This window comes from Nerophis ophidion, linkage group LG09 (genome assembly GCF_033978795.1).
Source record: "Nerophis ophidion isolate RoL-2023_Sa linkage group LG09, RoL_Noph_v1.0, whole genome shotgun sequence".
Taxonomy (NCBI): domain Eukaryota; kingdom Metazoa; phylum Chordata; class Actinopteri; order Syngnathiformes; family Syngnathidae; genus Nerophis; species Nerophis ophidion.
The window spans coordinates 39,029,821-39,051,128 of NC_084619.1; the positions used below are offsets into that span (position 1 = coordinate 39,029,821).

General features: G+C 42.6%; 1 protein-coding gene and 1 long non-coding RNA gene across 5 annotated transcripts in view; one reads left to right on the forward strand and one right to left on the reverse strand.

The window, feature by feature from the left end:
- Window positions 1-1,174: 1,174 nt before the first annotated feature.
- Window positions 1,175-10,385, forward strand: LOC133559319 (uncharacterized). Of its 4 annotated transcripts, none has more exons than XM_061910972.1 (2): window positions 1,175-1,323; window positions 5,769-10,385. In XM_061910972.1, exon 2 carries the CDS (start codon window positions 6,445-6,447, stop codon window positions 7,690-7,692), a length of 1,248 nt encoding a protein of 415 aa, XP_061766956.1. In that variant the 5' UTR covers window positions 1,175-1,323; window positions 5,769-6,444; the 3' UTR covers window positions 7,693-10,385. The 4 variants fall into 4 exon arrangements, 3 of the variants coding, with proteins under 3 accessions (XP_061766956.1, XP_061766957.1, XP_061766958.1); XR_009808146.1 differs by lacking the exon at window positions 1,175-1,323 and having other exon boundaries at window positions 1,914-9,622; window positions 9,692-10,385; XM_061910973.1 differs by lacking the exon at window positions 1,175-1,323 and adding an exon at window positions 1,914-3,035.
- Window positions 2,741-21,308, reverse strand: part of LOC133559321 (uncharacterized) — a 41,358-nt gene continuing 22,790 nt past the window's right edge. Inside the window, exon 2 of the long non-coding RNA XR_009808147.1 lies at window positions 2,741-13,026. This is a non-coding gene — a long non-coding RNA (uncharacterized LOC133559321). The remainder of the gene's footprint in view (window positions 13,027-21,308) is intronic.

Here is a 21,308-nt window from a genome sequence, read left to right on the forward strand (position 1 = left end):
TAGCTGTTTGGCCACAACACCCAGCAATATGTTTGGAGGAGAAAAGGTGAGGCCTTCAATCCCAGGAACACCAATCCTACCGTCAAGCATGGTGCTGGTAGTACTATGATCTGGGCCTGTTTTGCAGTCAGTGGAAATGGTGCTTTAAATGGGACAATGAAAAAAGAGGATTACCTCCAAATTCTTTAGGACAACCTAAAATCGTCAGCCCAGAAATTGGGTCTTGGACGCAGTTGGGTGTTCCAACAGGACAATGACCCCAAATACATGTCAAAAGTTGTAAAGGAATGGCTAAATCAGGCTATAATTAAGGTTTTAGAATGGCCTTCCCAAAGTCCTGACTTAAACGTGTGGGCAATGCTGAACCAACAAAACCAACACATTTAGCTGATCTGCACCAATTTTGTCAAAACGGGTGGTCAAACATTCAAGCAGAAGCTTGTGGATGGCTACCAAAAGCGCCTTATTGCAGTGTGACATGTAACCAAATATTAACATTGCTGCACGTATACTTTTGACCACAACTGAATGTATTTATGTATGTAGTACGTACGAACTTGCGTGAGCTGGATGTGATGTCATTTTATTCTAAGCAGTTGTGCCTGAACGAATTAAGTCAGGCAAGAGACTGGGTCCTAGTGTACGCCACAAAACTCATGCATACATCTTGTCTTGTAAATTAACATCATCAAAATTGAAATTGCACTCCTAACGTGTACATTGATTACAATCAATTAACAAAGACAAAATCTCTTTTCCACACACATCACGGCATCTAAACACCACTGCTGTGTGTTCTGTTGCAGTCTCTGTATTGTAAGATTCCGGGCTATCTACGCAGTCCAGATTTTAGAAAGTTTAATTTGTTCCTCTTATTTAATGATTAATCAAATACAAGTTAATCATAATTAAAATTCAATATTTTTTTATTCAAATGAATCTGTGACTACATCTTCTTGTGTCATTTAATTAATACAAATGATCAGAATGCATAAAAAATACTGGAAAAAACAACAAAGTCAAGGAAATCGCCATAATTTATCAGAATAAAAATGTTGAATGATCAAATGGTCCAAAACACAAAATGCACCTTCATGCTCTTCATTCATCAGTTTGTAATAGAGCCACTTCCTTGAATGTGTGTGTGTGTGTGTGTGTGTGTGTGCGTGTGTGTGTGTGCGTGTGTCAATGTAGCACTGATTTGATGCTTTTCTGAATTGTTGCCCAACAACAGATGGTGTCTCCATGTGGTCCCTGTCTTTTTGTCCTTCACTTCCTGCCAGCAGTCATGTGATGCACACCTGGGGGCTGTACCTGACACAGGTGTTGCACAATATCATGTCAACACTTAATTCTTTGACAGATCAGGACAATGTTGACCCCACCAGCTGTTTGACGAACAGTTAATTTTTTTTTTGTCACGTTTTCCGCCTTAAGTTTGTCCTTGCAAAACATCCAGCTTTTCTACTTCCCATCAAGCAAAGATATCTCCCAAATAATAAATACATGATAATTAGACTTATATAATGCTGCGCCCCAGGTAGACAGAGTCAATTCCAGAAAGTAGAGCAGCTGTTCAAAAACGTTAAGGTTCCTGGTACAAATCGAACTTGTACCATCCTGGTCACTGCCGTTGTGTCCTTGGGCAAGACACTTCTCATCAGTTTACCCTACGGCAGCTGTGGTTCCAAATGCATCTTACCACCATTAAGGTGTATAATGTGTGTGTGTTTATGTATATATACATATATATATATATAAATGTTTATATGTGTATATATATTTACATATGTGTATATCTATATGTGTATGTACATATGTGTATATATGCATACATATGTATATATATATATATACACATGTATATATATATATATATACACATGTATATATATGTATGCATTTGTATATATACATATAGAGGTATATGTATATATATATATATATATACATATATGATGTATATATCTCCGATGAAGTGGCGACTTGTCCAGGATGTACCCGGCCCTCCGCCCGAATGCAGCTGGGATGGGGATCCAGCAACCCCCGGGAAAAGTGGTAGAAATCAATAAATGTATATATATTGTATACATATGTCCATCCATTTTCTACCTCTTGTCACATATATAAAATGAAAAAAAAATATGAATATATCTTTACCTTACTTTTAACATGAGTGACTTATGACCTTTAAAAAAAGTCTATAAATATTTCACCAGACTAAAAGTGTGGACAATATTGCCATCAGAAGAGAAATAGTACTTAAGTCCCTCCAATATTTATAGTACATACTGGAGCATTTTTTTTAACGATTAGAATATTTGGTCTCGTTTCCGCAATCATTTCGTTTTTTGTAAAAAGACTCTCTGGACTGTGCTATATAGTGTAGTGTGTGTGTGTGTGTGTCCCAATTCCACAGGGACAGTCATGACCCAGGTTCTATGGTCAGGAAAAAACCGGCCAATCAGAGAAGAACCACTCCCAGTGTTTCCTGTGCTGTATGGAAGTTTTCCCGCAGAAGTCAGAGCACGGATGTCAGAGGAATGTCACAAAGCTTGTAGCTGAAAGTCAAACATTCTTATTTATTTACACAATGGCAATGAAGCCTGGAGGCCTTTTGCCAAAATGTAAAAATACAGATTTTGGGATTCAAAGGTTTGTTTTTTTTGCAACTTCCCTTTATTTGTTCCCAGATTGAAATTATTTTTCTTTTAGCATGAAAAAAAGCCATTATCAGACACTCATTTAGTCATTTATTCAATAACCATCATTTCCAACAAAAGCAAAAACCTCATAGAAATACATTTATTCATTCATTTTCCACTATTCAACAACAATTAAAGCAAGTTGCTTTTTAAAGAAATTAAGTACCAGATGAGAGTCAGTGTATTCAACGTGACTTTTGCTCCCAAGTTGAATTCCCGAGCAAGGCAGAGCAAACATTCCCACTCCCGGCCACCAGGGGGAAGATGCCGAGAGTGTAGGATGTTTACACTTCCTGCGACTCAGTGGTCCATCATTTGATGGATGTGAGGGTGAGTTAGTTTACAATATGTCACTGCTTCCTTCCTTCTCTTCTTCCTTCGAGTCTTTGGTCCTGTGCTGTGCTGTGTTACACACACACGCACACACACAAACGCACGCACACATCCTCTCAGCCCAGCTGAAGAATGAAGACATTTATTACAAAAACGTCAGCACTGGCTTTTTTCATGTGACATCTCAGAGTATCGAAGCTCCTCTCAGCCACCGTCTTCACTTTGTTTGTAATTTGACTTTAGATCATTATTTTGCTGACTTTGTATAATTTCTGTCAAATAATTTAACACGTTTTTATCATGAATTGAGCAATACATGTTGTATAAAGAGTAAGAGTGTGTATTTAAATGCGCAGCATATATTGAGGAATGTGCCACTGCTAAAAACATGCTTGTTGTTTTTATTTAGTGAATATTTATCCCCGGTAACTAATGATGTTTGTTGGTTGAGTGGCAAAGGTTGATGATGTCTATGTAAGATGTGGACTAAAACTAGGACACAAAAGCAGACTGTGTTAATACAAGTTTGAGAAACGGTAAAAGCAAAGTTGTTAAAAAGTACATCGACGAAGACAAATACTGACAACCGTGTCTAAAATAATTTATTGTTAGTCCATTAATTTTAAATGTAGCACCTTTTACTACATATTTTGTATATCTTAATTCACTCTTCAGTGTTTGTCATTTTACATTTGTTACCTTTTTTTTTTACATATTCCTGACTTATTTCCTATTCATATTAAAGATGGCAACATGTTACATACAAGAAGCAGTCTAACTATATCAGTCAAACTTTTAAATACAATTAAAGCTGCAGTATGCCACTACTTAAGATGACTATTTGCAACAAAAAAAAAAAAAACAACGTCGGCCTGCATGTGTTACTAATTATAGTTTAAAAGAACAGATTTAAAGGATCTATGATGAAGTTGATCTTTTCTGACTTATAAATAATGTTACAATGTTAGAAACACGTGTTAAAGGCCTACTGAAACCCAGGACTACCGACCACGCACGCAGTCTGATAGTTTGTATATCAAAGATGAAATATTAACATTGCAACACATGCCAATACGGCCGGTTTAGTTGACTAAATTGCAATTTTAAATTTCCCGCGAAGTTTCTTGTTGTAAACGTCGCGGAATGATGACGCGTGCGCGTGACGTCACGGACTGTCAGGAAATATTAGCGCACCACCATTTGCGGCTAAAAGTCGTCTCTTTTCATCGCCCAATTAAACAGTATTCTGGACATCTGTGTTGCTGAATCTTTTGCTATTTGTTCAATTAATAATGGAGACTATAAAGAACAATGCTGTTGGTGGAAAGCGGTGTATTGCAGCTGTCTTTGGCACCGAGACAGACGGTGTTTCTTTGTTTTTAACACAGAGCGGTCAAGCGAACATGTTTCTCTACGTCAACCAGCATGTTTTTGGATGGGAAAATTGTGATATATATCTTACTGGAAACATTATTGGATTAATAGTCCTTCTGCAGTTGCTGTTTAAAAGGCAGCTGTGAGCTTGGCTCCTCGGCTTCTATCTGAGATACTGCGTGTTCACCGCAGCCATCCGACCTCGAGGTATGTCTTTACAATCTCACTAAAACACTATCAAAACAATAAGCAGATCAGGGACCTTCCAGAATTATCCTAGTAACTGTGTCTAATTACGTCTGAAACGCTCATACTGCTTCCGCCACCGTTGCTTTTTATTTTATTATTATTTTTCTAGTCCTTCGCTATCAATATCATCATCCACAAATCTTTCATCCTTGCTCAAATTAATGGGGAAATTGTTGTTTTCTCGTTCTGAATAGCTCTTGCCGCTGTGGACTCCCATTATAAACACTGTGAGGATGTGAGGAGCCCTCTCACCGGTGATGTCATCGTCTGCTACTTCCGGTAAAGGCGAGGTTTTTTTGTCAGCACCAAAAGTTGCAAACTTTATCGTCGATGTTCTCTACTAAATCCTTTCAGCAATAATATGGCAAAATCGCAAAATGATCAAGTATGACACATAGAATGGACTTGCTATCCCCGTTTAAATAAGAAAATCTCATTTCAGTAGGCCTTTAAAGCTGAATTTCTCCCAGGGATCAATAAAGTACTTTCTATTCTATTCTAAACAATGCCAAGGTGTCAAGTCATAAGGTTCATGCATTTTTCCGTGAGCTTACACAGTTTTGGATACCTCTTTTTGCGTGTAATTGCAATCTGGATACGTTGTGACGGCACAGCGAGGTGGACGTACTTATTTGGACATTAAGTCAAGCTGTCAGCCAGAGGGGGAAGTGCACTGTATGAAGTCAGGTGTATTTGAAGAAAAGGTAAAATAAAGTACTACTTTCATCTAATCTTGGCATGCACATCATAACACAGAGGGTGAACTAGTTTTTTTGCAGGTGTACCTAATGTGACTAGGTGAATCTACATCCATCCAAGTTTCTACCGCTTATTACCTTTGGGGTCGCGGGGGGTGCTGGTGCCTATCTCAGCTACATATTGAAGTTTATTTCTGACCACGTATGTGAAAAATGGTATATTATTATGTGGAGGGAGGTTGTGATTAGCACACCGCAGGTAGGAAGATCAGCGACCCCGTCTGGGTGGCTGGAGACAGCGCACCCTCAGACGGGGGCGTGGCATGGGCAGGACGGCGAGACGCAGCTGGCAGTTGATTAGATGTCGCAGGTGGTACGCGCTGTTCTAATTAACTGTTGTCTTTAACAGTAAACGGCCAGCGGAGGAGAAGGGGGCTGCTGTTGGTGAGACTGAAAAAGTCAAGCAGAAAAGCGTGATCCTGAGCAAAATTGAAAAATTAAAACTACTGTCACACCCGAACCACTGGCGTCCAGCGTGCATCTGTGGGAACTGTGAGTAAGAAGCTTACAATTGGCGCCCAACAAAAACAAAAGCTGCGATGTCGTCACCAAGCCCCATAGAGGCGCTGGGACAGTTGCTGGCAGAAGTGTCTACCGCAGATGGACGCGATGCAAAGCCAAGTTGCGCAGCAGAGTCAGATTCTGCAGGCGCTGACGGACAGGACCGGAGCGGGGACACACACAACAGCGAGGCCGGCTTTGACAGCAGTGGGGATGCACAGGATGGCGGAAACCGAAGATCCACATAGTTTCCTGGACATGTTCGAGGCCACAGCCAAGTCATGCGGATGGCCGGAAGAAGAGTGGGCGGTGCGGCTGCTGCCGTTGCTGGCGGGAGAGGCGCAGCGAGCGGCGCTCAGCCTGCCACCAGCGTCCCGGGTGAGCTACAGGGACATGAGGAGGGCGGTGTTGGACCGGACAAGAGGAACCAAAGAAGACCATAGACGGAAGTTTCGAAGCAGGAAACTAGGACAAGATGAGCGGCCTTTCGTCCAGGGGCAACAATTAAGAGATGCGGCAACCAGATGGCTACAACCCGGAAGCACCGAAGAGGTGATCGAACAAATAATATTGGAGCAATTCCTGGAGGCAATCCCGGCGCGGACATCGGCATGGGTCCGCTACCACCGGCCACAAGAGGTAGCAGCGGCGGTAGCCTTGGCGGAGGACCACCTGGCGGTACAGCGGGAGAAGGTTGCAGGAGGAGCGGAGCGGCCAGTACCGGCGCCGCGCAGAATGCGGCCACCACCAGAGGGAACAGGCCACGAAACATAAATTTGCTTTCTCCTCCGCAGGGACAGACCGCTGCAGACACTGCGTCTCCCCCGCAAACAGCGGCTCGAATGCCGGGGCAGGTGTGTTGGAGGTGCCGACGACTGGGTCACCTGCAACGGGAGTGTCCAGCGATGGAAGTGGGGAAGGTGATCCGGGTGGACGACCCTCCGGCATCCTCCCCTGGTCCGGGAGAGACATACTATGTACCGGTAAGGATACAAGGGAGTATACACCGGGCGATGGTGGATTCGGGCTGTGAACAATCCATGATTCACCAAAACCTGGTTCGACCCGGGGTATTGAGTAAGGTTACACGGGTGCGGGTTAAATGTGTGCATGGGGATATTCACACGTATCCCGTTGTGCCGGTGGAAATTTTTTTCAGGGGTGAAAAACATAATGTTAAGGCTGCTGTAAGTTCGCGCCTTGCGCACCCCTTAATCTTGGGAACAAATTGGTCGGGATTTAAGGGGTTAATGAAGCAATGTGCAGGTGTGCGTTCACGGACGGTAGGGAAAGGGGATACCCGTGCTGTTCTCATCGGCGACGCGAGTTTATTCGATGCTGCCGAGGGGGAGGGGGAGGGAGAAGGGGGGCCGGCGGGGACTTCCCAGGAGGTTTCCCCGGTGCCCCGATGGCGCCCCACGGATGATTTTCCACTCGAGCAGTCTCGAGATGACACTTTGCGCGAGACCTGGGACAAAGTGATTGCAATTGATGGGCAGCGGGTTCGCCTGGGAATAACGCGGGACTTCCCTCATTTTGTATTGATTAGGGACAGACTATACAGAGTGAGCCGTGACACTCAGACAGGGGAGGAAATTACCCAATTGTTGGTACCAAAAAGCCGTCGGGAAATGATTTTCCAGGCGGCTCATTTTAACCCAATGGCTGGACACATGGGCTATGATAAAACACTTAATTGGATAATTTCTATTGGCCAGGCATTCGGGCAGACGTGCGCCGGTGGTGCGCGGCATGCCCGGAATGTCAACTAGTCAACCCCACGGCCACCCCTAGAGCACCTTTGAGGCCATTACCACTCATAGAGGTCCCATTTGAGCGAATTGGCATGGACCTTGTCGGGCCATTTCACCCGAGCTTCCAGGGATATCGCTTTGCACTAGTCCTGGTGCATTATGCAACGCGCTATCCCGAAGCAGTGCCACTGCGCTCCATCTCTGCAAAGAGTGTAGCACAGGCACTATTTCAAATTATCTCCCGAGTTGGAATCCCGAAAGAGATTCTAACTGACCAAGGCACGTCCTTTATGTCACGCACGTTAAAGGAACTGTACGGTTTATTGGGGATCAAGTCTATTTGGACTAGCGTTTACCACCCACAGACAGATGAGTTGGTGGAGCGGATGAATAGAACTTTGAAATCCATGATCCGGAAGTTCGTACACGAGGACAAACCAAATTGGCATAAATGGTTGGATCCCCTGTTATTTGCAGTGCGGGAGGTTCCCCAGGCCTCAACAAGATTTTCTCCATTTGAGTTATTGTTCGGCAGGAAGCCGAGGGGGGTACTAGACCTGGTTAAAGAAAGCTGGGAGGAAGGTCCAAGCCCCAGTAAAAATGAAATTCAGTATGTCATGGACTTGAGAGCAAAACTCCACACATTAGGGCACTTGTCACGTGAGAATTTGCTCCAAGCTCAAAAACGTCAACAGCGCCTGTATAACAGGGGAGCGCAACTTAGACAATTTTCACCGGGAGAGAAAGTACTTGTGTTACTCCCAACATCCAGTTCCAAATTACTCGCCAAGTGGCAAGGACCCTTCGTGGTCACACGACGAGTAGGTGAGGTGGATTATGAGGTCAGGCGGTCTGACCGGGGCGGGGCAACACAAATATACCACCTCAACCTACTAAAAGGTTGGAGGGAAGCGGAGCCCGTCTCCATGGTGACGGCGATAGCGGAGAGCGAGGAGCTGGGGCTGGAGGTTTCCCTCTCCGCTGTGATAATCATCTTACGCTGTCACAGAAAGCAGACGTGGCCAAATTGCAGCAACATTTTGCTCACGTTTTCTCTCCCCTGCCAGGCCGCACGACTCTCACCCAGCATCACATAGAGACCAGCACGGGCGTGACTGTGAGGTCTTGGCCCTATAGGCTGCCCGAACACAAACGCAAAGTAGTTCGGGAAGAATTAAAAGCCATGTTGGAATTGGGAGTGATAGAAGAGTCCCACAGTGCATGGTGTAGCCCCATAGTTCTGGTAGGGAAGAAAGATGGGTCTGTACGGTTCTGTGTAGACTACCGCAAGGTGAATGATGTGTCACGTTTTGACACCTATCCAATGTCTCGGGTCGACGAGCTCCTGGACCGGTTGGGCACTGCTCGTTTTTTTACGACACTGGATTTGACTAAGGGCTACTGGCAGATTCCCTTGTCTCCAGAGTCCAAGGAAAAAACGTCATTCTCCACTCTGGAAGGGTTATACCAATTCGTGACCCTTCCGTTCGGCTTGTTGGGTGCGCCCGCCACATTTCAGAGACTCATGGACCGGGTGCTGCAACCGCACACTGCATATGCTGCCGCCTATCTGGATGATGTCATCATCCAGGGGAACAGCTGGGCGGAGCATATGCAGAGAGTGGGAGCGGTACTCGAGTCCCTCAGGCGGGCGGGGCTCACCGCCAACCCGTCGAAGTGCGCGGTTGGCCGGCGGGAGGTACAGTAACTGGGGTACCACTTGGGGGAAGGCCAGGTGCGGCCCCAGGTAGATAAAACCGCAGCAGTTGCGGCCTGCCCGACCCCGAAGACGAAAAAGGAGGTGAGGCAGTTTTTGGGGCTGGTGGGCTACTACCGGAGGTTTCTCCCCCGGTTTGCAGACCTGACCAGTCCACTAACTGACCTCACCCGGAAAGGTGCCCCAGATCTGGTCCAGTGGACAGAGCGGTGCCAGCAGGCATTCGAGAAGGTAAGGAAAGTACTTTGCGAGGAGCTGGTACTGTACATGCCTGATTTTTCCATTCCATTTTGTTTGCAGGCAGATGCGTCGGGCAGAGGACTGGGAGCCGTTTTATCCCAGCAGCGGGGGGGCAGCGACCATCCGGTCCTGTACATCAGCAGGAAACTTTCGGAAAGGGAAACCAGATACAGCACGGTGGGGAGGGAGTGCCTCGCCATCCGGTGGGCTGTCGGTGCCCTGCGGTACTATCTGCTGGGACGCCCATTCAGCCTCTGCTCGGACCACAAGCCCCTCCAGTGGCTCCACCGCATGAAAGATCCCAACGCGCGGATCAACAGGTGGTATCTCGCTTTACAACCCTACAATTTCAGAGTGGTCCATAGGCCGGGAGCGCAGATGGTCGGCAGACTTCCTCTCCCGCGCTCAGGCGTGGGGAGTAAGTGCGGCCGGGGCCCGGCCTAAGTCTGGCGGTGGAGGTATGTGGAGGGAGGTTGTGATTAGCACACTGCAGGTAGGAAGATCAGCGACCCCGTCTGGGTGGCTGGAGACAGCGCACCCTCAGACGGGGGCGTGGCATGGGCAGCACGGCGAGACGCAGCTGGCAGTTGATTAGATGTCGCAGGTGGTACGCGCTGATCTAATCAACTGTTGTCTTTAACAGTAAACGGCCAGCGGAGGAGAAGGGGGCTGCTGTTGGTGAGACTGAAAAAGTCAAGCAGAAAAGCGTGATCCTGAGCAAAATTGAAAAATTAAAACTACTGTCACACCCGAACCACTGGCGTCCAGCGTGCATCTGTGGGAACTTTGAGTAAGAAGCTTACAATTATTATTATCATTATAAAAAATATGTGTTCAAACAAAAGATAATGTATGATACTTTTAGGGAGGGCGGGGTGTGGTTTCATTTTTAATCTGGGAACGGCTCCGGATCGACTCACAAAAAATTTACACCAAAGCACATCCAATACAAAGACATGCACCTGGGGATAGGTTGATTGGCAACACTAAATTGGCCCTAGTGTGTGAATGTGAGTGTGAATGTTGGCTGTCTATCTGTGTTGGCCTTGTGATGAGGAGGCGACTTGTCCAGGGTGTATGCCGCCTTCCCCCCGATTGTAGCTAAGATAGGCACCAGAGCCCCCCGTGACCCCAAAAGGGAATAAGCGGTAGGCAATGGATGGATGGATGGCATATCCAATACAAATCTAGACCTGTGATTCTTAACCATAGGGCAGGGGCCCGTTGTTGGTGTACGAGCGCTCCATAGAGAGCCGTGACAAAATGCTTCTCAGCTGTTGTTGGTATGGGGCCAACAGTCCTCCGTTGTATTACACATTTCCACCACTTGTGTCAGTAATGATAACATTAAACAAACAGAAGAAGTCTGGAGCTAAAGTCAGAAGTTTCTTAAAGGGGAACTGTACTTTTGGGGGAATTTTGCCTATCAATCCCAACCCCTATGTAACACAAGTTTTTCTTTTTTTTTTAATGGATTCTAACTCACAAACGCTAGAAAAAGTAAGATCACAATAGAGGTAATGGAACTCACGACATTATTGTGTCTGATGCGCCTATAAAGCCCTCTAAAAACATCCAAAAACTATAAGTGATATTTTTTTATTTTAAGTGCTAATGCGGAGGAACTACTTTTAGTGGCGACGTGAACACAGAGAGCTAACTAGCATATGCTGCTATATTGAGCTTGTGAGCTGCTGCATCGCTTCTCAGTTAGTAATAATTAATCTAGATTGTAAATGATGTCCCTTACTTAAATAGTAGAAGTTGTTGTCATAAACAAAGAAGTTGGTAAATCCAGACATCCAAATTATACCTGGTGATGGTGAGAAAGACACGAAAAGACACGTTCGCGGCCCCCACTCCAACCTTTTCTTTAACCTGCGTGAGGATTATGATTAATTATTCATCTAAATGGCAAAATATGAACATCCCATGAATCGGCATCCCAGTCAAAGCAGCCATTGTACAATGAGTGATTGTTTTATTATGTTCATAATTTGTATGTCTTGTTTAGTACTTAACACTGATCATCATTTTTCCCAAACTAGTCATTGTCTCTCATGAAGTCTTCAGGGATTAATAGTGTTGTAGTTGAAGGGAAAAGGCAACATTGTGATGTGTCTGTGAAATTATTGCACAGCCATATGCTTAAAATGAACTAAACAGGTAAATAGTGCATGTTATTATGAATGTGCCTGTTACCGCATTACTATAAGCTGCTCCTTTTTTCCTACGCTTTGTAACCTGCAGCTTATAAAACGGGGCTGATAATTCATCGATTTTTCTTTGCTGATGACCATAATGCAAATAGAATTCATAAAACGCATGCAAAGACACTGATATTGTGTTTTATGGTTTGTGCTATGGTGCCATTTTTGAACGAGTTCACTTACTGCAAGTGCTATGGGGTGAATCTCTGCATTATTTCCTTCCGTTCAGGGCTTTCAACCGTAAATACAAGTGCTGTTTTCTCTTCTAATCGTCCATGGCGTTTCCACTCTTATGAATTGTTCATTCATCTCTCCAAGTAAAGTAGTGAGTTTTACAGTTTCATTAAAACTGTTCCTACTTACTAAACCGTCCCATGTGTGATGTCTGTAGAAGTGTTTTCATACATATTTGTATGTGTATTTGTAATGGGATCAAGCTACCGTTGCTAGCCTTAGCGAATATGCTATCAAATTTACGAGTGTCTTTGTTAGCATTACTAACTTACAATGGCATTATGTTTGTATTGCTTCAGTTTCGTAAATCGACCAAAATGTCACCGTGGACTTATTGAGTCCCTTTAGCTGCTTGGAAAGCCAACTTCCGCAGCTAGTGGGTCCATGGCGATGACTTCTGTTTTGTTTGAATAGCCATTTTACTACCTTGTGACAGGCACTGTTCGAAAACAATTGCATAAATAGACATTGACACAATCTTTCGTACTAGTATATATCTGCAGCTTACATTACAGTCCGATGCGGCTAACACGTGTTAAATATTTATTTCTCCTAAAATTCAGTGGGTGCGGCTTATATCCTGATGTGCTCTATAGCCCGGGAAAAACGGTAGTTTCCAAGGATGTAGGCTAGTGCTTGGTCACCCACCACATTTCCCATAAAACAACACATTTCACATCTCCAGATTTCCCAGAAGCAAGTCCACAGAAGTGTTCAATGTCTTGTGATGGTACTAGCAGGTGGCTGCTGCAAACATCCGACTGAAAGCTCTCGGACCCAAACACCAGCTTCCAGTCAAGGATGTTTACAGTAGCCCAAACTGCCAACCAGTGTGGTGAAAGCATGAAGAATATCGTACTTTAAATGACTCAATTGTCAACAAGTGATACACACGTGTAACATGGCTAACCAGCCTGGGTCTTTCCACTGTTTTCCTCACGCAGCAGAAACCTGGAAGAAACAGAGACAAAACCTGAGTTAAAAAATAACACTCCTGCAGTCCTGCTAGTTTGTCTCATGCCGACGAAATAAAAACACCTTTGATAATCTGTTTTGTTTGCACCTGCTTTTCACCAAATGTTACATCTTCGAGCTGTGATATCACATGGACAATGGAATTGACACTTAATAGGAAAATGGCAGATCAAGTAAAGTTGAATACAGCAGATCTTGTAGACACTCGGGTGTGTCTTAATTCTGTGTTAAGAATAGGGTGTTTGCATTTTATTCATAACCAGGGCAATTATGCACTACTTGAAAAAAATATATATACAAATGTCCAAAAAACACTGGAAATTATTGGACATTTTGAATTTTTGGATACACAGTTAAACAGAATAGTAATTTAAAAACGTAATCACAATGGAGGAATAAAATTTCCAAAATGAAATAAAACAAATACAGAACACATCGCATGAAAAAAAATTGTACGATTATTCAGTAGTGTAGTGATGGGAGCATTGTGTAGGTTTCTGAGCCGGGATTCAAGGGATGGTCTGTCGGGGGCCGTAACGTCTGCATGTTGGCTTGGAACCAACCTGGGTGTGAAGAAAAGTTTTGGGAGTTGGTCTTGTTGAAGGTGTGAATTGCATGAGCCCGTGTAGGAACTGCTGCTTTTTTATGGTTGCCATTGAAAGGCTGATTGGCATCTACACGACACATAATTCAAGCAGAAATATACAGGTACAAACACAAATGTGGCAAGGTTTGTGATTCTACATCAAAGAGTCATGCATTGATTGAGCAAAACGAAGTAACTTATACAACGTTGCTTGCACAATGCCACCATCAAGAACGTGTTGCAGATGGCTGAGTGTGCATCAAAGTTTAGTTCTTGGCTGGAGTATTTTAACTTCTTGCTCACAGGTGAAAAATTAATATTAAGTAATGGTAAATGGGTTGTACTTGTAAAGCGCTTTTCTACCTTTTATTTTTAAAGGAAGTCAAAGCGCTTTGACACTATTTCCACATTCACACACTGATGGCAGGAGTTGCTAACCAGATCCCATCAGGAGCAAGGGTGACGTGTTTTGCTCAAGGACACAACGGACGTGACTTGGATGGTAGAAGGTGGGAATTGAACCAGTAACCCTCAGACTGCTGGCACGGCCACGCTCCCAACTTCACCAGGCCGCCCCCCTAAGTGTAACACTGTCACAAGTGTTGGGTACGTCACCATTTGATCACAATAAACCGTATATTGTAGTATAAACCGATTTTTGGGCATCTTTAATTATTCAAATGTGTGGATTATTAATATATTGTTGTCTGTCTATCTGTGTTGGCCCTTTGATGAGGTGACAACCTGTCCAGGGTGTACTCTGCCTTCTGCCAGAGTGCAGCTGGGATAGGCTCTAGCACCCCTTCGTGACCCCATAAAGGGACAAGTGGTAGGAAATGGATGGATGGAAATTATAATACTTATGTTTAATTATTTTAATATGTATAAAAGCCTCCTCTGATGTTGGTGTATGTGGGATTGCATCATTTGCAGTTTTTGGATGAAAGTGTGCACACAGTATAAATGTCTGGAAGACTTGATATGTGAGAACATTAGCTGCCTGCTAAATGATAAAATAAACATCCCTACTTGGTGAGCAGGCATCCTTGTGTTAATTGACATGTTTTCTTAAACCACTTCATCCCAGTCGCCATAAACTTGAAGCTCAAAGAGGTGAGTCAGATCTACTCATTTACCATTTATATCTATGAATGACATTGTTTGGGTTTTACTCTCTCCTGACTTATTCATCTACTTGCTCATTTCCTCTACCTAGCAGGTTACTTGCGGCTGTAACACCGTTCCAATTAGACTTCTGTTGCAATGTACAAAACATGTAGTTACTTGTTTCACTACTTCACATTTAAACTAGCTTAGCATCTTTCCTCCTCCATCCATCTACGTTTTCGCTAAATCTGCATTTTAGAACCAACCGTCTGCACCGCTTTACTTAACATACATTAATAATCGATGTGTCCAACAATGCAGAATCGTCTACATTCCAGCCGTGAGGCATCAAAGAATCAATCACCTCCAGTAACACGACAGTTGACACAGTTTATAGTAAACTAGGCAAATGTAGCACCAAAAAAGGCACCGATATCCACTACGTGTTTTCGTTCTGGGTACTACTGATTGTCATAGTGCTACAGGGTTTTAGGGCGTATCCCCTTGTTGAAAACTAAACAAAAGCCCTATTAGTCTCTTAACTCTGTAGTCATCTCAGAGGTTATTGTGTTACATTATGTAACTAAGTCAGTTATTTACGCTTTCCTTTTATGTGAAATTTGCGGTGCTCTGTAGAATTTGTTTACTTTTCAGGCGCACACTGCTTATCATGGCTGTTCTTCATGCTTGTTTAGTAAAAACATGTTTGTGTTTTCACTTTTAGTTGTAACATTGAATTCTACCGCTCTCATATGTGTGCTCATATTGGAAGCTATTTACCACTCCCTATATTGCTAAAATTATGTGAACAATTATAACAGGTATTACTGTGGACGGTACATAATATAACCTGGTTACATGTAGTGTAAAAAAGTCTATGCATTCGTTAGGAAGCCCTACAGTGGTGAACTTATCAGTCATTCAGCACGTTTGCTTGTGCCATCACTTCATAACACCTTTCCGGGCTTATTGTTTTTAACTATCAACAATGACCGTCAACTGTACTTAGTTCACCTGTGTACTTTGACTTGTCGATTACATGGAGTTTTTCTGTTTATTTCTTATGGTTATATTAAGAGGAAAAGCGGTCCCCTTGCTTACCGTATTTTTCGGACTATAAGTCGCAGTTTTATTTCATAGTTTGGCCGGGGGTGCGACATATACTCCGGAGCAACTTATGTGTGAAATTATTAGCTCAATACCGTAAAATATCAAATTATATTATTTATCTCATTCGCAGAAGAGACAAAGAAAATGTCAGCAATCGTCACACACACGTCAACCAATAAGAATTCGGCGGGTGAGAGTCATGGCAGAAGTTCATCGTGGGGGAATGCTAACTGCTATATGCTACTGCCGTAGCTATTAAAATGGATAATTTCATCATTGGCAGTAACTTATAAAAACTAAGAAGGGCTGAACAAAAATCGCACCGAAAAGGAAATCATGTACTACAGATTACAAGCTGGACGTAGTGAAATATGCAGCAGAAAACGACAAGAGGAAGCGGCGCATACCTTTGGAGTTGGCAGAGTTGTATAGAGGCGACATCGAGGAAGAAGATTTCATCGGATTTATTGATGAGGAGTGACGGATTGTTTGGTAAACGTTTTGCATGTTCTATATGTTATAGTTATTTGAATGAGTCTTACCATAATATGTTACGTTAACATACCAGGCACCTTCTCAGTTGGTTATTTATGCGTCATATAATGTACACTTATTATGCCTGTTGCTCACCATTCTTTATTCATTTTAAATTACCTTTCAAATGTCATTTCTTGCTGTTGGATTTCATCAAATAAATTTCCCCCAAAAATGCGACCTATACTCCAATGCGACGTATATATGTTTTTTTCCTTCTTTATTATGCATTTTTAGCCGGTGCGATTTATTATCCGGAGCAATTTATAATCCGAAAAATACGGTATACAACTTTTCCAGGTTAGGGGTGTGTTTTGCTCATAATTCGTGAAATCATCTGCAAGCAACAGTGCGGAGCTATACAACATTTTATCCCCATATTTCTGTATTCATTATTGAATTAACTAATCCATTTATTTTCAAACAAACTGCATTTCTTGTGCTATTACAAAATGTGGCATTGATTGGACTAAGTGTAATTGCTCAGACTTGGAGAATGTGCAGAATTAGGTAAAATCTGCTTCCTTCTACTACTTTTGGGGAATTAAAGTTGTTTAAATGCAACCGTATAATGTTTTTCAACGTATTGTTAAGCATGTTCAAAATAAACTACAGCATTATGGTCACCATTTGTACCAAAATCAAATTCGCACAAGTGCCATATTTGTGGTAATCAGCATTGTAGTTTTTTTGCTGAATTTTGAAAAAAAAAACAAAAAAAACTGAATTTCTAACAAGTCCTTGGCAGGGGTTACACAATTTTGCATGTATAAACATATGGGCTGTGTAATTGGTCAAATCCTAAGATTCCACACAGCAAAACACCAGCACAGTTCTCCCACCATTGTTGTCCAGTAAGCATCCTGTCAACATGTGACATTCCACAGCCTTAACTCCCATCCCACACACATATTTACCATGTAAACACATCTCTGGCTTTCTGTTTAGCCATCATGCACACTGCCCAGCTCAACACACACAAACACTTGTACATAACACAGCAATTCAATTACATCTTCACAAGCAAATGAATTTGAAGAACTCCCATTGTGCCCTTTTACCGCAATATGCACATGGGCCTATGCACGTACACAAATAAATTGCAGCTTTTGCCGCTGTTTATAGTACAAACTCTCTTCCACACCGCTTTTCGGAGTCAACAGTAAAAGGTTTAAGGATTGCATATTCCCAGTGCAAACGTGGGCCTGATATAAGTATTTGCAAGTGTGTGACCTACGTAGAGATAAGGATACAGTTGTTCTTACAACAGTAAAATACCAAGAACTCACACAAAGTGTCACTCTTTTTCTTTTTATTGTTAAGTTGTATAGCTTTAGAGTAGCACAAGTCATGCCTGTCATACCAAGACCACTCTTTTACGAGGCAGTACTAAATACAATGGAAACTTAAAATCCAGGTAATATCTCAGCTCATCATTAGTATTCTTAAATCCCACACGTCCGAATATTTGCCTTTGTATAACTTCAGGTCTGTCCCCATAGTAACGTTTATGTTTCGTTTTGCTGCCAGGTCGAAAAAATAGATGCATCCGCACTGTGTCGTATCAAGAACGAGTAAAATCCGGGCCGAAACGATCACTGGGTGAAAATTATGTAATACAGCGCATTGCCACAAGTGGCGCTGTAAGCAGATGCAGACAGAGTACCAGACTTACTCAATGCTGTGTCCCAATCCAGGGTCTGCATCCTTCGAAGGGCGAATTTGAAGGCCGCTTAACTCACAATGCTGCGCAAAGGCTGTCCCAATTCATTAAAATTTGAATGCTCCTCCAAATGCAGCAAACATTCAGGCACCCTCCTTTTGCCTGTATTCGGAGGATGCACCGCGACTATCATTCGTGGCCTACCATATCCAAAGATGCTTTGCACGCCTTTGTTCAACTCGGATCTTTTTGACGATGGCGGCAAATACCAGCAGCGGCACCAGCAGCGAAAACACTTTCAAATGTAAGTATCCCCCGCAGGCTATACTGTCCCATTTAACAAGGGGTGACGCATCCTTCAGAGGTGCCTCCGAAGGTCCAGCCTTCTGAGGCTGCATAGACCGCGTGCTCCTAAGGATGCAGACCCTGAATTGGGACACAGCTAATGTGTCAATATTGACATCACTAAAGTTCATGTCAGTTTACAAACAAGTTAAATAAGATCTGGAACAAGTACAGGCATGTCATGGATTCTGGACATCAAAGGGGCCTCAGATGTTTAGACCCAAATATGTTTCCAACTCTGTGAGGAGGTTTAGGAGCTGGCAACCACCGCCAGCAGCCATCGATCAATGTAGCATCGATATGACAAATGAAGATTCTTCATCCGCTAAAACTTGCCTCAGTCTAGAGCTTCCCTCAAATGTGTTCACACCAGCGGTTTGTGCCTTGCAGTGGGCAACTGAAGCAGAAATACTCTTCTGGTAGGTCTAATTATACTTTAATCTTGACGAGCTAACTGCTACTTGTTATGCTAGATTGGAGCAAGCTAAATTGATCTAACTTAAGATGTGTTAATTTACGATGCATAATCTTTGTGTTGGTGTGTTTTTCATATTTTCCAACATACTGTTTGCAATAACAACATTATTAAATTGTTTATTTTGCTTACTTAGAGATGACTACCGCAGAGGGGCCAGAATGAAGAGTGTCCAAGGAGGTGCAGGCAAAAGGGAAAATAAAGAAGAGGATGTTGGATGGATTTGTGTTTACACAGATTAATCAATGTAGTGTTTTATTATGTTATACTGTTTGTATACTATTTTAAAAAGGAAATATTTTCCAATAAAGAAAGAAAAGAAATGGCTGCCATATGCATCACACACATCACCTCGTTCTCATTACACACTTTTAACAAAAGCTATAAACAAAAGTTACAGTATTAAAACGCAAGTAGTAAATAATTGAACAGGATATGGTTTTGAAGAGTATACAATAGTGAAGGAGACCAGCACTCATTGTTTTGGTGGCCCGAACATGACATTGTGTGAATTAATAGTATTATTGTGTGTGTGTGTGTCTTTATTGCATGTCTAGTTGATAGATCACAAGGTTTTGTTGCCATTGTGAGAATAGTAGTAACTAAATCTCAATCACAGTTTTGTTGTTTAAAATTTTGACAGTTGTTGCAGTACGTGCCTTTTTTCTTTTTCATGGTAACGTCATCATACTTGCAGCTTCTTTGTTCGCACGTTAACGGAAAGGCGGCGTTTTCAGACATTTTTTCACTCTGGAGCTCATCCCTCAAAAACTTTTGGTTCAGACCACACAGAACGGCATTCACGTGAGGATAAAAAAAAAACTTGAACGATACATTTATTAACCGTTTCCACCTAAAAAACGTTCTTGTGGGGACATCATCGAAAACACTTCAACTGAACTCCAAAGCATGACAAGGTGAAAAACTGCAAGCAAGAAAGCTGTAAACATTGCTGCTCATTTTGTTTAGTAGGTTCACACGTCACATCATCTTGCACAGCCCAGCCCTGCACACACTGGGCTCGAACCACAGGCCACAAATTCAGTTATTTCAGCAATGCTAATCAATGGTTCTGCAACGTAATGTCACACAGATACACTAGCTGGCACCCGTAACAACACTGTACACTCCAATAAAACATGCTGTGAGTGCAGGTTTGCCTAGGTCACTAACTTACAATTAAAAAGGTTTCTTGTATTGTCGTCTTCTTTATCACTTATCTGAAGGTAGTCAATCTTTTGAAAGACTAAAATGCCAATAAGAAATCAACACAACGGCGATAATTTTGGACGAGTAGACAGTCCTTTGGGGTGTTTGAATTTTGAGGTACCATAAATGTTGAAAAGGCTAGAAGGACTACCTGCATCAATATTTCAAGGAACTCTTTCACCGCATTGATTCAGGTTGCGATAAGAGAAATGATTTTGACTGTTTGATTCACTGACTTTAAAAAAACCAATCCGTCCCACAGATTAAAAATCGTACGACCCCTCCGATGCTCATCACCATGAACCAGGAAGTAACATTGCCGGTTAATGTTGATCACAAACCTTGATGCCCCTCAGGCTGACACATTCAGAGTCGCTGCTAACAAGCGGCTAGCAGAAAATCATGTGTCTTCATACACAGTGTGGAGCCGCTCCCCAAAGTTGATAATCATCACTTCTATTGAAGCAAATAAACAGCATTTTGTAGTATCTTAAGGATCGTTACCACTGGAGGAAGAAGCTAAACATGTTACATACCGAGAGCAAGCTAGGAGCAAGCATGCTAATTGATAGGCTAGCTGCTAAGCTACCTCGAAACAAGTGAAACAACACAAAATGCTTAGAAAGGTTTAGGAAATGTAGGAGGAACCACGTTATAGCAAAAGTAAGCAGTTATTAACAGGAAATTAACAAGAAGACTAATAAGAGTTTAGAGAGTCCGGACTGTCACAGTCTGTCTACAACACGTTAGAGGGCGGATCGATCCCTAAATTGGTCGTGTCAACCGTGTCGATCCTAAAAGGTAGTATTAGTATATAGTCGATACAAAAGTGATCAAATCAATTTTTTTATTCCCTCAATATTATTTTTTGTAATTTTTGTTGAAGATTACAAATTCATGTAATTTCTTGGACCCAGAAGGACATTAGGGGCAAAAAACAAAGGATTTGAAAGATTAGTAGATTTTGCTCTTGTTTAGATATTGTGTACTTTTGACTTTGTTTTGTAAGGTGTGTAGAAATTGGATGGATGGACTTTTTTGTGCTCAATATTAGGAAATAGTTTAAACATTGAGTTGATAATGTTAAATTTTTAATTTTACTCACCATAAAACATTCTAAAAAGAAGTTTTTACATGTGTCAGTACTGCATTGTATCAGCCCATCTCACTCATGAATGATCAGTATCTTAATCGGCAGCATAAAACCCTGATCGTAACATCCCTAAGTC

Coding starts and splice junctions, on each gene's coding strand:
- LOC133559319 (XM_061910972.1), top strand. CDS start 6,445: ATGGCTACAACCCGGAAGCACCGAAGAGGTGATCGAACAAATAATATT.